General features: G+C 43.4%; 1 protein-coding gene across 2 annotated transcripts in view; it reads left to right on the plus strand.

Annotated features, from left to right (window-relative positions):
- ABHD11 (abhydrolase domain containing 11) overlaps positions 1–8,391 on the plus strand; it is a 168,747-nt gene extending 160,356 nt beyond the window's left edge. For both annotated transcript variants that reach the window (XM_085649719.1, XM_085649720.1), the window contains one exon: positions 7,932–8,391. In XM_085649719.1, the coding sequence (XP_085505845.1) occupies positions 7,932–8,070 (139 nt within the window). In that variant the 3' untranslated portion in view covers positions 8,071–8,391. The remainder of the gene's footprint in view (positions 1–7,931) is intronic.
- Positions 8,392–14,969: the final 6,578 nt, after the last annotated feature.

Consider the following 14,969-nt stretch of genomic DNA (forward strand, 5'->3'; position numbering starts at 1 on the left):
CCTTACATGACAGTCTTTCTGGACAAAGTGGTACTAAGAACTAGGGCATCATTTTTGCCCAAAGTTGTAACTTTGTTCAAATCTCTATACACTTTCTATGCTGCTCTGCACCCTTCCAAAGAAGAGGAGTGTCTCCACCGTCTGGACCCTAAAAGAGTGTTATAGTTCTACCTTGATCGCACTAAAGATTTCCAGGTGGATGACCAACTCTTTATTAGGTACGTGGGAGCAAAGAAGGGGTGTGCTGTTCAAAAGAGGACCATCTCTCTTTGGGTTATCCTCTGTATAAAAATCTGTAACACCTTGGCAAAGAAGCAGCCTCCTGAAGGCCTTAGGGCCCATTCCACCAGGTGAGAACAGCCACCACAGCCCTCCAGCTGATATCTGCCAGGCAGGCACATGGGCATCTCTGCACACGTTTGACAGACACTATTGCCTGGAGTCTCAGGTTTGCAAGGAGGGCCTGTTTGGCCGCTCTTTTTTTCAGAAGTTTCTGGTCTAAAACTTTTCCGCAACTTATTGCTTAGGTATCTGGTAAAAGGTAAGGAATCTGCGGCTAGATGTCTCTATCAGATGGACAAGTTACTTACCTTCGGTAACGCCTCATCTGGTACAGACCTGATCTAGCTGCAGATTTCTTACCGACCCAGTCATCCTCCCTATACTGCTGATTGTTTTCAGTGCGAGGGCTGTTCCCCTTCAGGGCTCTAGCTGTTCTTTTTTAACACACCATGGCCCCTCACTTCATGGCTCTGTGCTTCTGGCATGGAAAGTCGTAAAAAGTACTAACATCAGCACGCTGGAGTGGCGGTTATATTGACAACGCGAACGTCACCACCACCACGAACACGACGCCGAACACGGAGTCAACCAACGCTTCCTACCGGCGTTCAGGGGTACTGCTATGAAAAATCTTCTGGATCCAGCCTGACGCCTGGAAGTTCAAAGGTAAGGAATCTGCTGCTAGATCATGTCTCTACAATATATGAAGCCTTACTTTTCTTTACTGTGTGTTTAGTTATTGGTAGGGAGGACAGAAGAATCGGTCTTAAGGACGTCTTTCCCCTCTTGTTTGTAGTAGGCTGCAGGTGAATGACTGCATGGGGCTTGCCCCATTTGAAATGACACATTGCTGGAATTGCGTCTATTTTCAGACACACCCCAGCAATGCATCACTTTTGCGCCTACAGATACGTCAGAGATACTGACGTATTTGTAACTCCTTGCGACATGATGCATCATACAGTAAATATGACGCATCCATCATGTCGCAAGGAGGGCGCACTAAGAAGTGACGCATCCCTGTTTTCACACAGCGATGCATCACTTCTCATAAATAAGGCCCTAAATGTGTTTACATCTAATATTCATGGATAGTTATGTGTGTTTTCAATATTGTAACACAGCAGCAGCTCACCAATATTACTGCAAATAATCTCTGTGACACCCTCCAATTTGCGCTCCCCTCTAGGCCGATGTTAGCAAGTCTCTCCAGGAGCCTCTCATGTGGGACCGTATCGAAGGCCGCCGACAGATCGAGCAGTATCAGAACAGCCTTGCCTCCCTGGTCCAGCTTACCCTTGAGAAATTCAGTCACTTCCAACAGAACGGACTCCGTTCTGTAGTTAGCCCTAAAACCGGATTGGAACTCATGAAGGAGCTTCCCATCTTCAATGTGTTTTTGGAAGGTGTTCAGAATGGCACAGAGAATTACTTATAGTCCTCATAGATCGACTTCAAAGCGATGGCCATCTTCTGTAAAGCTTTCCACGGCTTAGGAGCCTGCTACCTAAATAAGTGCGTTAATCGCTAAACAACATCTAGACCCCTAAGATGTTGCATTGTCAACCTGGCCATCGTGCCTAAAATATGCCGTGCCTGCACTGGAGGCAGATCCCTCTGCTTTCAAGGGGTAAAATTGTGGAATAGACTCCCTGAGTCTCTGAGATTAACCACAGACCTACTCTCTTTCAGAAAGAACTTAAAAACCTGGCTTTTTAATAACTGATGGGTTTTTAAGGCTCGTTTTCCTCCCACTGTCACACGCCAGGACACTCTGGTCTGAGTAGCAGCACTCTTTATTAAATACACTATTTCATTGACTTTCATTAGGTCCCTAACAGTGCAAAGAAACACTCGTCCAAATTCTAAGGGCCTTATTTATGAGGCCTTGCTTCACATTTATGCCGCCGGTGCGTCACTTTTTGTGATGCACCGGCAGCGTAAAAAATGTGTCATGTTGTGCCCTATTTACAAAGTGACGCATCTAGGCAGATGCGTCACTTTGTAAACCCCTGCACCACATTATACATGCGCCAGGTATAATGTATGCAGGGTGGGTGTTCCCCCTCAGAAAACCTCGTAGAAGTGACACATTGAAATCAGAAATCAGTGTGCCACTTCTATGACGCTATTGCGTCAATATCTTACACCTGCCTCACAGCAGGCGTAAGACTGATGCAGGCCCTTTCACATGGGGTTTGCCTCATTTGAAATGACACATTGCTGGAATTGCGTCTAATTTCCGCCACACCCCAGCAATGCATCAGTTTTGCACCTACAGATACGTCAGAAATGCTGACGTATTTGTAACTCCTTGCGACATGATGTATCATACAGGAAATATGACGCATCCATCATGTCACAAGGAGGGCACACTAAGAAGTGACGCATCCCTGTTTTCACACAGCGATGCATCACTTCTCATAAATAAGGCCCTAAATGTGTTTACATCTAATATTCAGGGATAGTTATGTGTGTTTTTAATATTGTAACACAGCAGCAGCTCACCAATATTACTGCAAATAATCTCGGTGACACCCTCCAATTTCTTATATGTTAGGCCTTGTTTTGATCTAAAAGAAACTTTTTTATGTATATTGCATGAAACATAAACACACCATTTCTCTGCAAAATGGCTGTACTAGACTCACACACATCAGGTACATAAAAAATAAATTAAAGGAAAACAGTATTTAAAACAATCTGAAATATTAAAGGTCATTAGGGCAAAACTCTGGAGAACGGAGCTGACTCTGTCAGGGGACCCCCTGACAGGCTGGGGCCCTGGGCCAGAGCCCACTTTGCCCAGGCATTAAAACGTCTCTGGCTAGCCAATTAAAAAGATGGAGGGGGCTTCAACTCCGCCTCCGAGAGCTTCGGAATCTGTATTGATTCCAAGAAGCTCTCGGATGCCGAGAGCAGCGCATGCGCGCTGCTATCTCCAGCCGAGACCTAAAAAATCTCATCTAAGTCCACTCAGCACAACCAGTCACGCCATCTGCCACTAGAATTTGTGCCAAGGCCAGCATCCTGTTTCTAGAAAGGCATTAAGTGAGTGGGATTATACATATCCGGAATGTGAGAGATACCATATCCTTTGTTTTTCATCAGAATGTAGTAGTGTAGTAGCCCTGACCCCTCGCTGGAACAGGCTTTATAGCCTCTTAAAGATGAACCTTTTAGACATCTGGCAGAGGTTTCTAAGATGATAACTGAAATAAGTAGGCTGCTGAAGTGAAGCTGTGCTGCATAGCTGCTGTGGGTGACTCAGAGCACCCATACGTCCTGCTGATCCAGTGGTTCTGGAGGAAAGAGTTGTGTTGCCAACACTGAAGTAGCATATGTCCTATAAGGTAGAAAATCAGATGTGACCTGGCACTGTGGAAGTCACTGGGATATTTTGGTTCCGATCAGGTCACAATACATACTTGGACTAATTGTAATACAGTTGTTGGAGATTTTCTAGCTTAAATAATCTTACACTTATATAGACTGTAAAACCTTTGGAAATGAAGCTCAGTAATTTAGCAATGACGGTCGTGGAGGGCCGGATCCATGCCAGATTGTAAGATCACTACTTTTATCTAAATGGGGATATGCTAAACATCTGACATGGACCCGGACCGCCAGGACCAACTTTGGAGAACCCTGACTTAAACAGACATATCCCATAGTAGGCCACATCCATGAAGGGTGTTTAGACAAAATATCCGAGAAAAAATATTGTGTGGACAAAATATTGTGTCAAGAATATCGGGGACGTTAATATTGTGACAATAAGTTTCTATAGTTAAACAAAATTTTACTATATATAACTCCACATATAATATGCCTTGATATATATATATATCTTCGAAGGACGTTGATGTGGAATTAAATATAGTAAATCTCTACTTACTTATGTGCACTTACCTTCTTGATATGTTGGTCCTTGATATTTTGGACACAATATTCTGTCCACACCATATTTTTGTTTCCAATATTCTGTCAGTGATCCTCTATGAAGGAGTGACAAAGATTATTTTCATTATAATGCCAGATTGATTACCTTATCCTAATCCTCTGGCTTTAAGTTTAAAAACTTCAGTCATATCTGGCAACTTCCTTGTGCAGAGCACGCTATTTATAGACCATTCTCATATTGTACTTTGTCAGCTAGGTCTTGGAACATTAGCTGTTCCTGTTCAGCTGCTTCTTTGCCAATGTTTCGCATGTACCTATAATCCGTTTGGGCTTAGCAATTAAACCTTTTTTTTTATTTATTTGTCAAATAGGAGTACATCAAGATATTCTGATCTAAAATAACTGAAAGTGGTAGTGGAAAGTAAAATAGCAACACAGTATTCAAATTCATAACCTAAGAAGGGTGCTTGCAGTCCCGCAAGCCTTTTTACCCACCAGTTTGTCATAGATTTGTACTCCAGTGAAACAGCCATGGTCTGCCTGATGTTTAAGTTATGTGATGTCTCTGTAGTGCATTTCTGGACAACTGCAGGACTTCTGTGCGCTTCATACTGCAGAGCATGGGCCGGTCTTTTAGTTTACACATGGAGGGTCTCGGCGTGGAGAGATTTCAGTGGACCTTCCGCAGCCTGAGGGAGTGTCTCTGGTGTGGTTTTGAGAAGTAAGGTGGGATGTCTTATGACCTGCCAGCCAAACTAATGCGGGAGTTGTCTCTTTGGGGTACTTCGATATGAGGAGTTGGGTCTTACAATCGTAGGTTGAAAATTCCTGGTGCAGTAACTCCGTGTCACCCTTCTCTGGATTCCATCGGTATTGCCAAAACTGGAATATTTTCTTCTGTCTGTGCTCTTTGGTGCTCTCGAGTGATTAGGAAATGTTGTTTTCCAGTAGAAAACCTGACTCTTTTGGAGTTTGGGGTTCATCCAGAATAAACCCCTGTTAACGTGAGAGACTATAGTTCATATGTTCAGGTCATGACATGACTGGCGATTTGGATGCTGCTGATCAGTAGTTATGGCGTACTGTTTTTTTTTACCTGTCCGGTAGGTTTAGGAGCTGGCCTACTGGCTCTTAGTAGTAAGTCTGCTCAGTTTCTGTAATTCGGATGAGACAGAGCGAGAGGCTCTTGGTGGCTGTCACAAAATATTAGGCGTTCCTGCTCTTCCATGGCCCTCTACTGCAGTCACAAGTTATTGAAGCCAAAATTGTTCCTTGTCCGGTTTGGATTGATAAACATTTTAGTGGAGCAAGGAATGGATCTTTGTGAATACACCGCTGGTTTCAGCATGTAATGCAGGACATATGGCAAAAGGAATTTCTCTGTGCCTAATTCCAATATCTTCTGGTCATCTCTGGCAGGAGACTAGAAGCCTCAAGAACAATTTCTGAATGTGTGAGGTTCATCTGGAGCAGTTCACATCCCCATCAAATAGTGCAGGATGACAGCTATCACAGTAGATTTTGAAACATTATAATCAGTACAAGATGCCTCGTGACCATGAAACTAGACCATCAATAAAGTCCTAAACACTTGAATGTGGATGGCTTCCTCTAAATTAAAAAGTGTGGGGCTAGATAGAAGTTGCTAGTTTGCCTGCTTGGACTAACTTTGAAAATAAGCTGTTACTGGAGACTAAAATCTCATTTACATTTTACTGCAACAAAGCTCTGCACAGTGATATAAGGAGAATTATGGAGCAGGGCATGAGCTCTGTTGTTGCTGTCTTTCAAGAGACCAAATTAGACTACAGGACTGGAAAACAAAAAGATTATGTGGCTCTTACTTTTGAAGGAGGTAGATTGCCCTGTGCGGAGTACATGACCAAACTCATCCCTGTGAAGGGTAGGAGCCTTGCCTTGAAGCCAAGCTTCCTTTGTTGAGAAGCCTGCCCAAGATCACAGAACTGCCTTCACTGCCAAGCCTACCCAAGACGCAACACATCAGGACAGCGACTCTTCACATTGTCGTCCAGTGAGAAAAAATATCTGCTTTACTGCGGAGGACCACAAGTGACAGGGACGAACCTCTGGGGCAAACCACCACCTTTTGGTCATATGCCAAGGCGCTCTTCGTGCCTTTGCCCATGCTCACTGGGTGAATGAGGGCCCTCCCATGATTACTTTGCTGGCAGCTGATGATTGCCTGCCAACTGCCGCACCACCAGTGACACAGAACTCTGACGCTATCCTGTCCTATTGTGTACAGTTCCGGCTTAAGTGACCCTGCACCCAAGACCTGCATCCAGCGCACCTAATGATCGGGAGTCCCTGGCACAAGCAAACTGTCCTTGTCTTGGACACCTCCACCTGGCTCCCGTGAGTTCCCACCCTCTGGTGTTCCTATTGTCATCACCTGAGCTTTAACATGTCAGGTCAGCTGTTACATGCCTTGTTGGCACATGCCAACGAGAAAACAACTAAGAAGGTCAATGACACTCTGAACCAGCGTGAGAAAGACGTGCTGCAGCACATGTGTTACAGCCCTTACTGGTCAATCCATTTGCTGTGTGTTCTTTAACGTTAACAGTATCTAATCTTACAACACCACCCAAGAGTAAGCCTTGACGGCTTGCCATCGCTGTTCCCAAGTGTGAAAGCTTTTAGATTCAGTGAGCTTGCAGTAGTGCCTATTTCCTGGAGATTGAGAGGGAAGAGGCAAAACTTCCATGATTGTCCAGGGCATGAAGACCTGTCCTGACTGCCCTGCATAGGTATATTCAATGCATAGACATGCTCTAGGACTTTCCTCAGAGAGCCTGGAGGTCACGCTGGCTGCCATGAAGTCTTCCTTTAGATTTTGGTACAGTGACAAAATGGCTGAGATTGTGTCATATGTCGGATTGACAAATCTCATTTGTTTTCCCCAAGCTGCTCTCTTCATTCTCAGCTGGGGTGGATTTAGTGAAAAAAGCTTACCAACCCGGCCACCAGTTCTATATTTGGGTGGATGAAGCAGCGGTGGCGGCAGCGCTGGTGTCACTACAGTTGCTTGGCGGCCCACCCACCGAAGCTCTGGGTGCCAAGTCTCATTTTTTCTCTAAAAATGAAACAAAATGGGAATATTTTCAAAAATGTTTAAAAAAGGTTAAAAATAAATTGTTCCGAGGTTTGGCCTGACAATAAGGAATTATTAATGAGTTTGTTGGATAACTGTTAGGTTACATTTTAATTTGATCCAGACTGCTGCCCTTTACATGATCTGGTCACTGAGCAGAAAAGGGCATATATTATCTGTGTAAATCCAATGGGAGAGGGGAGTGTCCTACTCCTGCTACAGAGATATGAGCTAAGGAAATTATATTTTAGATACCAGTAACAGGTTCTCAGTTAGGGCAGCCTCTTGTGGATATTCACAATCTATTTGACCAAACAAATCTGATCAAGTATCACTTGCACTGTGGTTAACCCATATGCAGTAAGTAATAGGCTTGTGGTGGGTTTGAATTTGAATTTTATAATAAAATCCGTTTTGGGTGGTGAGAATGAGGGATTTATATTGTTTGATGAAGATACAGTGATCAGAGAGTGGGGTAGCGAAAAGTGGGCCATGCCTCTTATTGTGCTCAAGTGTACAAGTCACTTATTGCTAATATATTATCTGTACATTTTACCTTTGTACTGCCTTTTACTTCTTTGTCAGCCGAGTGCTTTGTATGTGTGTTTACATTTTTCTTTTTACATTTTAGTTCTGAAGATTACCCTGAAATCGAGCGCCTGTTTCCTGAGGCGGACATCCAGTACATCCCTGGTGCAGGGCACTGGGTCCATGCAGATCAGACATCGCTGTTCATCACAGCCATTTGTAACTTCCTGCTACCCACATGAAGCGAGCACAACCGGGTGCATCCGGGATAGACTAGTCCTGGACCAGACTCACAAGAGCCCTGTATTCTGAATGGACATCTGACCTCAGATCAAGAAACGTCAGGGATAGAGGTGATATTAGTTTGAATTCCAAACCTATGAAACTCCATTGGTTAACGAAGCACAGATCTAACGCCTGGAAACAATGCAGAAGCTACAAGCTACGGGCTGCTTGAGACCTTCATAGCATTTTATATTTATTGCCCACATCTACGTTATTTCTCCCGCTTGGAGTCATATCAACATTACATCGTAGCAGAAATAAACTAATTTTAACATGGTAGTCTTGTCTTTCTGTGACTTATTTTTTTAATAAGATTTTTCTTTTTCAAGGCCCCATACTGTTGACTCGAAGGTTTAAATAACAGTCTTTTTCCAACGATCCTTAAAAACCTATATTAATTCAAAAAAATTTCTTGCATTTCCTTTGTGGCTCGACCCAATTCTTTTCTAAAAACACACTTTCTTCCACAGAAAAATGCATTAAAAACGCAATTAAATGTGTCTCTATTCATATCAAGGCGTGGAGACAAAGGACTAGTGTCTAGTGCTGAGCCCAAGAACAGATGACTTTTTGACATTTAGTTGGTATTGATGCTAATGGGGCTAATATCAGAGTTCCTCATGTCGGTAATATCATGAACTATCTTAAAATGCAACTCCCCTTTAGAGACTAAACACTGCTTTCTCAAATCTCAGCAGTAAATCATCAAGGAGACGTTTTCTAGAAGATTTTATCCTTCATTAATGTTGGAAACCGCTAGATCACGCCACCAGTCAACTTCAAATATTTAGCTTAATCATCTTTTACATCTCAATGTCACTCATTTCTAGAAAACAACAAACTCTCTGGGTGGGTAAAGAGTAAATCTTCGGATGTGTTGATCAAAGCTTAATGATTGTTACGATCCCTCTTTATTCGCCTGCCCTGTTTGATATAATGAATCGTTCTATTTTAATCAAGTTTCTAGCTCATATGGGGGTTCACTGTGCTCCCTTATGCTTTTGTTGATTTTTCTCTCAGACCATTCACCAGTATTATGCTCACCTCTTTCTAATCGCAGATGTGGGTGTCTTAGAAGGCCCAGCACTCTCACTGTTATATTTTAATATGTATAAATGACCACTTTAAGTAAAAACCTTAGACCCTGGATATATTCCTTTGTTGATGATAAACAGATATGGGCAAATTCAACATCCTCTGTGAATACATTTCAGCTAAGAGAGTTGGTTGTATGCAAGTAGTCAACCTAAACTCTGGCAATTGTCACTATAGACGGATGACTTTAACACGTTTATCTCAGCAACCCAAGTGCAAAACCTTTGAGTTATCAATTGCGCTCCAGGTTTCTGCACTGGTGAAATCAGGATATTTCCATCTGCGGTCACTAGGTCATTTGTTCCACTTATCTGGCATACCCTCAGTGGTTCACTGCAATGTAGTTTTGATTGTGTCAGGGCTTGTTTTCTATAACATGATCTACTTTAGTCTTTCACAGCATATAACATATGAATGCAGTTGTGGTGCATGCTTCTCCGACTCTTCGTGTAATCTTGGGGCATTGTTTCTTGGTACCTCCTCTGCAGGTATGAGTTTTTATTTCAGGAACGTGTGAGTACAGTGCTTCCTGAAACTCTGAGTAAGTGAGGCAGGAGAAGGAGAAAGAAAGAGAGAGAGAAAGAGAGAGAGAGAAAGAGAGAAAGAGAGAAAGAGAGAGAGAGAGAGAGAGAGAGAGAGAGAGAGAGAGAGAGAGAGAGAGAGAGAGAGAGAGAGAGAGAGAGAGAGAGAGAGAGAGAGAGAGAGAGAGAGAGAGAGAGAGAGAGAGAGAGAGAGAGAGAGAGAGAGAGAGAGAGAGAGAGAGAGAGAGAGAGAGACCATAGCCTTGTCTTTGGTCGCCTTAATTGGCAAAGTTTTTTAAAAAACTACAACACATTCTTTAGTATCAAAACCAAATTAGTTGCAGGCGGGCACAAAGCTTGCACACCCCTACTTGGCCAATGGCTTAATCTTCTATTGGAATGAATTCTACCACCAGATGTCCGAGCTGCTCTAGAAGTTATTGGCCCATTTCAGATTTCCAGCTAGCTAGTTCTCTAAAGTTGCTGGATACATTTTCTCACATCTCAACCTCAGTCATTCACGGTACACAAAAAAGGCTGAATTAATATAGGTGTGGCGATGGGGATCTCCGCACAGACCAGATCCTTCTCTCAGTCAAGAGGGTGTGGCGAGGTTGACATTGGGCCCCAAGGGACTCCTAGGCCCAGGCGAAAAACTGTAATGTTGGCAGAGCGGGTAGTGCACCTAGCCTTGGTATTCAGCCAACAATTCTGATGCAACACTGCACGAAGGTCAAAATCCCAGATGTGCCGCGTAGTCTCTCGAGTTCTACAAAGGTGACATTCTGTAAAGCGGGCACGGGTTAGAGATCCTGGAGGCTCGCATGCTTGTCCAGTGTTCACTCCTGAACTTGTGCTTCACTCAATAACTCGTGGCAGCCCTCCATATAATCGAGGAAGCTCAGCTGGGTAAAGACTCCTGGGTAGGCTTTGCAAAAAACCCCAGTTAGAGAGCCAAGATACTTCCAAGTACATCCACTGGACCTAGATTCCAGCGACCCACATGAGGCATCTGTCTGCTCTCATGGCAGGGTTTCCTAAGTTTGACAGAACCGGTAGGCTATTCTGGGTCGACAAGCTCTGATAGCACCCCAGAAAATGTCCTAAGAGAGTTGTATGCATGGCCTATGGGCCTGGGCCACATCCACAGATCTGGGTACCCTTCAACAATCAGAGCTCCAGGAGTCCATCAGGGACTCTCCAGTGCCTACTAAGCAAAAACGTATTAAAAATGGCAAAGTTACAGATCCCACAGGCCCCCATGCAATGTCCATGGCACAGAGCCTGAACTTCGGGTCCCGCCACCAACCTGAAGTGGCCCTCCATATGATTGAAGACTCTCCATCAGCCTGGGCAGTAGTCCAGGCTCTTACAGATCCCTAGTCCTGTTATCAGGCCACCACTCACATTCCGTAGGCCTCAGCTCATGGCACCCTGCTGAGACATCCCTTTGCACCAAGGACAGGACTCCAGAACGGACCGAGTGGCAACAAACACTTCTGCATCTTAGGATCTTCATTGATTGTCATAAACTTTGAATAATTCCCCGTTGCCTGTGCGGACCCAAGAACACCTTCTTCAATATATATTAACAGTTCAGGAAAAAGGCACTGAAGAATGTTCATCACTGAAAGTCATTTTCCATAAAAACTCAGTGAAGTCAGTCGGTGTATTTTTCTGATGAATGCTTAGTCATGGAAAAAGGCTGTCTGTGTACAAAACATCATGAAGAGGAAAAGCAGCATTATAGGCTACCATTGATGAGATTTAAAGAACAAAAAAGAGGCCTGCACCTTTAAGAACCTCAGAAGCACCCTATCCCACAATACACTGTAGAGGCAGTTTGCCTGAGATTGTCAGTCCTGTTTTTCCGGCTCCATCAAGCAGGATCTCTGAACACGTCAGTCAACGTTGACATCAAAGAGACATTCTTCACTAAAGATACTGGTTCCCACAAAGAGGATTTGCCGTCGATTTCACCTCCTTTGACGTTGAGGATACCTCAAGTCAATATATCATCTTCTTCACAATGGTCAGGTTCTCCAGCTTCACAGTTATCTCTTTTTCATCATTCAGAGGCTCTGTTACCTCAAACAGTTATTGAGCTTCTGCCTCTAAGACCTATAATACCAGTGCCCGAGCCTGTACAGCATCCATTACAGCCTTTGAATCTGTCCCCTGTGCAACAATTTTCTACGGCCAAATCTATGTTGCCCATTAGAAAATGGAAAGCTCCATCACCAATTAGATCTCCACCACGAAGGACACCTTCTAACGGAAGACCCGTGACCCCATCATGCTTAAGATCAGGATCACATGATTTCATCTCAAATTAGCCACACACTCCTTCTCCACCTCAGTCTCCGACTAGGGCGTTTCCAGTAGACAATATCATTACCTTTTAGGATGCCCTTGTAAGCCGTACATCTAAGCTAAATATTATTGTGGATACACCTCAATCAACAGTGTCAGTAATCTTGGAAACCCTTAAACCAAGGTCTACCCCAAGACCTCTTCTTCCTGGTCTTATAGACATTGGTGGGGAAAGTTCCCAACCCTAGCCTCAGCTAAATCAGCTACTCCAAGACTCCTAAAAAAGTACAGGCTTCCACAACTAGATACTGATTGTTCTAAAGTAGTCATCTGAAACCAGATTCACTCATCTCAACGGTGGTAAGGAGAAGTCATGCTTTTGCTCCGGAATGTACTGCTCCTCTAGATCAGGAGAGCAAACGGGTGGTTGCCATCAGTAAGAAAGTGTGTAGCACAGCTTCCATCCATTTAAGAAAAGCCAACGTTGCTGCATTGTTATGCAGGTATCACCCCAAACTATGGGATGGAATGAAAGCCTTCATGTCTGACTTACCAATCCACAGACAACAGAACTACCTAGAAATGATAAATGAAGGTTCATTGTTTTCTAATCAATCGATAAATGCTACAGTAGGCTTGGTCGAGCTTTCAACCAATTCTTTTTGTCATGGCATCTCACAGAGGCGAACATCCTGGCTGAGACTATCATCACTGAAGCCTGACGCCCAGTTGAAGATCGTGAATTTGCCATTTCATTTTCAGTTTCCTCATTATTTGGTATACTGAGGAGGAGATGCTCAGAATGAAAAATTAGGTGAAAACATTAAAGGCTGTCGGCATTGAGGAACAAAGGAAATCATTCAAGCAGCAATTAAAGCCTAGAGACAAACAGTTTTATTACCATAGTGTTCAACCCCCTAGGTGGCCTTACCACTACTCGCAGCACCGGCAGAAAGCACAAAGGCCATATCAAAGAAATTGTCGAAAAAGGAGATTACCTTCTTAAAAGCCTTCTCAAGCCAAAGGCAAAAACTCCTCACATAACAAGCAATGAGGATTAAACATCCCCTTCACAATTTCCCTAATCTTGGGGGGTAGTGGTGAAATTCTTCCTAGAGGAGTGAAAAGCTATAACCTCAGACAGATGGGAATTGGACATCATACAAAACAGGTATGTACTCCATTTAAAAAATATTCCACCGCCAGTCCCTCCATTACATGTCACGATGGCTCATCTAGACAACCTATTACAAGAGACATCTGTTCCCCTCAAATCCGGCAAATAAGGGTGTCTACCCGAGATACATTTAGGTTCAAAAGAAAAGTAATTCCAAACAATTTCAGCCTATCCTGGACCTCAGACTGCTCAACATATATATCAAAATGGAAACGTTTAGGATGCAGTCCCTCCATCTAATATTCCTGCACATAAGAAAAAACGATTGGCTTTGTGCAGTGGACCTTCAAGAGGCATATTTTCATACTCCAGTAGCTCATCGTCCCAGGCAATTCCTAAGATTTTAGTGGAAACATAGCACTATCAATACATTGTCCTAACGTTTGGCCTAAAATCAGCCCCTGAACCTTCTCCAAATGCACGGCAGTGGATGCAGCACACCTAAAAAGAAAAGCATTTTTCTGTATCGATACCTAGATGACTGGCTGACAAGGTCAGACTCTCTCGACTGAGCAAAGGATGACTTCACAACCACAACAATCCTATTATCAAAACTGGGCTTACAAATCAATACAGAAAAATCAGTCTCCACACCAGTCCAGAGCCTCACTTTTCTAGGGGTGGCATTAAACACACAAAAGGAAAAAGTGTTTCCTTCAGAGGAGAGAGTATCATCGATCCAGACGAAATGTGCACAGTTTCTGTGAGTCAAACCAACTGTTCATCAGATAGCATAGCCTTGAATGCTCGCCTCTACATGAGACCTCTTCGAATTTGCCTAGAGGATCAATGGTCACAGAGAACAAGACATTAGGAAGATTGGAGCTATCTAACGGAGAATGCACGTCATTCCCTCACCTGGTGGGCCAAGTCTCAAAATCTGCTAGCAGGAGTGCGCCTTTCAGAAGGAAAAGCTCTCACATCATCACAGACACCTCACTGACAGGATGGGGCCCTCATATGGCCCACCTCACAATTCAAGGACTTTGGTCTCAAAAGGAAAAGTCTTATCTTATAAATTTATTAGAGCTCAAAGCTGTACATTTAGCTCTCAAAGATTTTCTTCAATATCTCACTTCCTGAGCGAAATGGACAATACCACTACAATGTACTATGTAAACAAACAAAGTGGAACAAGATCAAGACAATTATCACCCCAGGCTCAAAGAATGTGCATCGGATACTAGCTAGGTTATCAATTACAGTTTTCCACATTCCGGGAAACCAAAATTTGGGAGCAGCTTTTCTCAGTCGTTTTCACAACAAAATTCACGAGTGGGTTCTCAACGACAAGGTGGTAGAGAACATCTTCAAAGAATGGGGTGCTCCACATTAAATCTATTCGACACAGTTCAAAACAAAAAATACCAAGACTACATGTCTAGGGCACCAGACCACATTCTCTAGGCAATGCCCTTTTGATTAATTGGTCAACTCCATTTGTCTATGCTTTTGCACCGATACCACTCATACCCAAGTAATTCAAAAGTTATGGAAATCGAACATCAGAATGATACTAATTACACGGAATTGGCCAAGACAGTGGTAGTACACAGATCTCCTCCAGTTATCCATATTTCGTCACAGGCGCCTTCCACTCAAAAATTCTACATCCAACAATACGATTCTTGATTTTGGCAGCATGGCTCCTGTAATCACTCAATACAGCCATCTACACTTTCCCAAAGATTGTATGAACATTTTAAAGGAATCAAAGCGATCGTCCACACAATCATGTTATGCCCTTAAG

The sequence above is a fragment of the Triturus cristatus genome, chromosome 3_2 (assembly GCF_964204655.1).
Source record: "Triturus cristatus chromosome 3_2, aTriCri1.1, whole genome shotgun sequence".
NCBI lineage: Eukaryota > Metazoa > Chordata > Amphibia > Caudata > Salamandridae > Triturus > Triturus cristatus.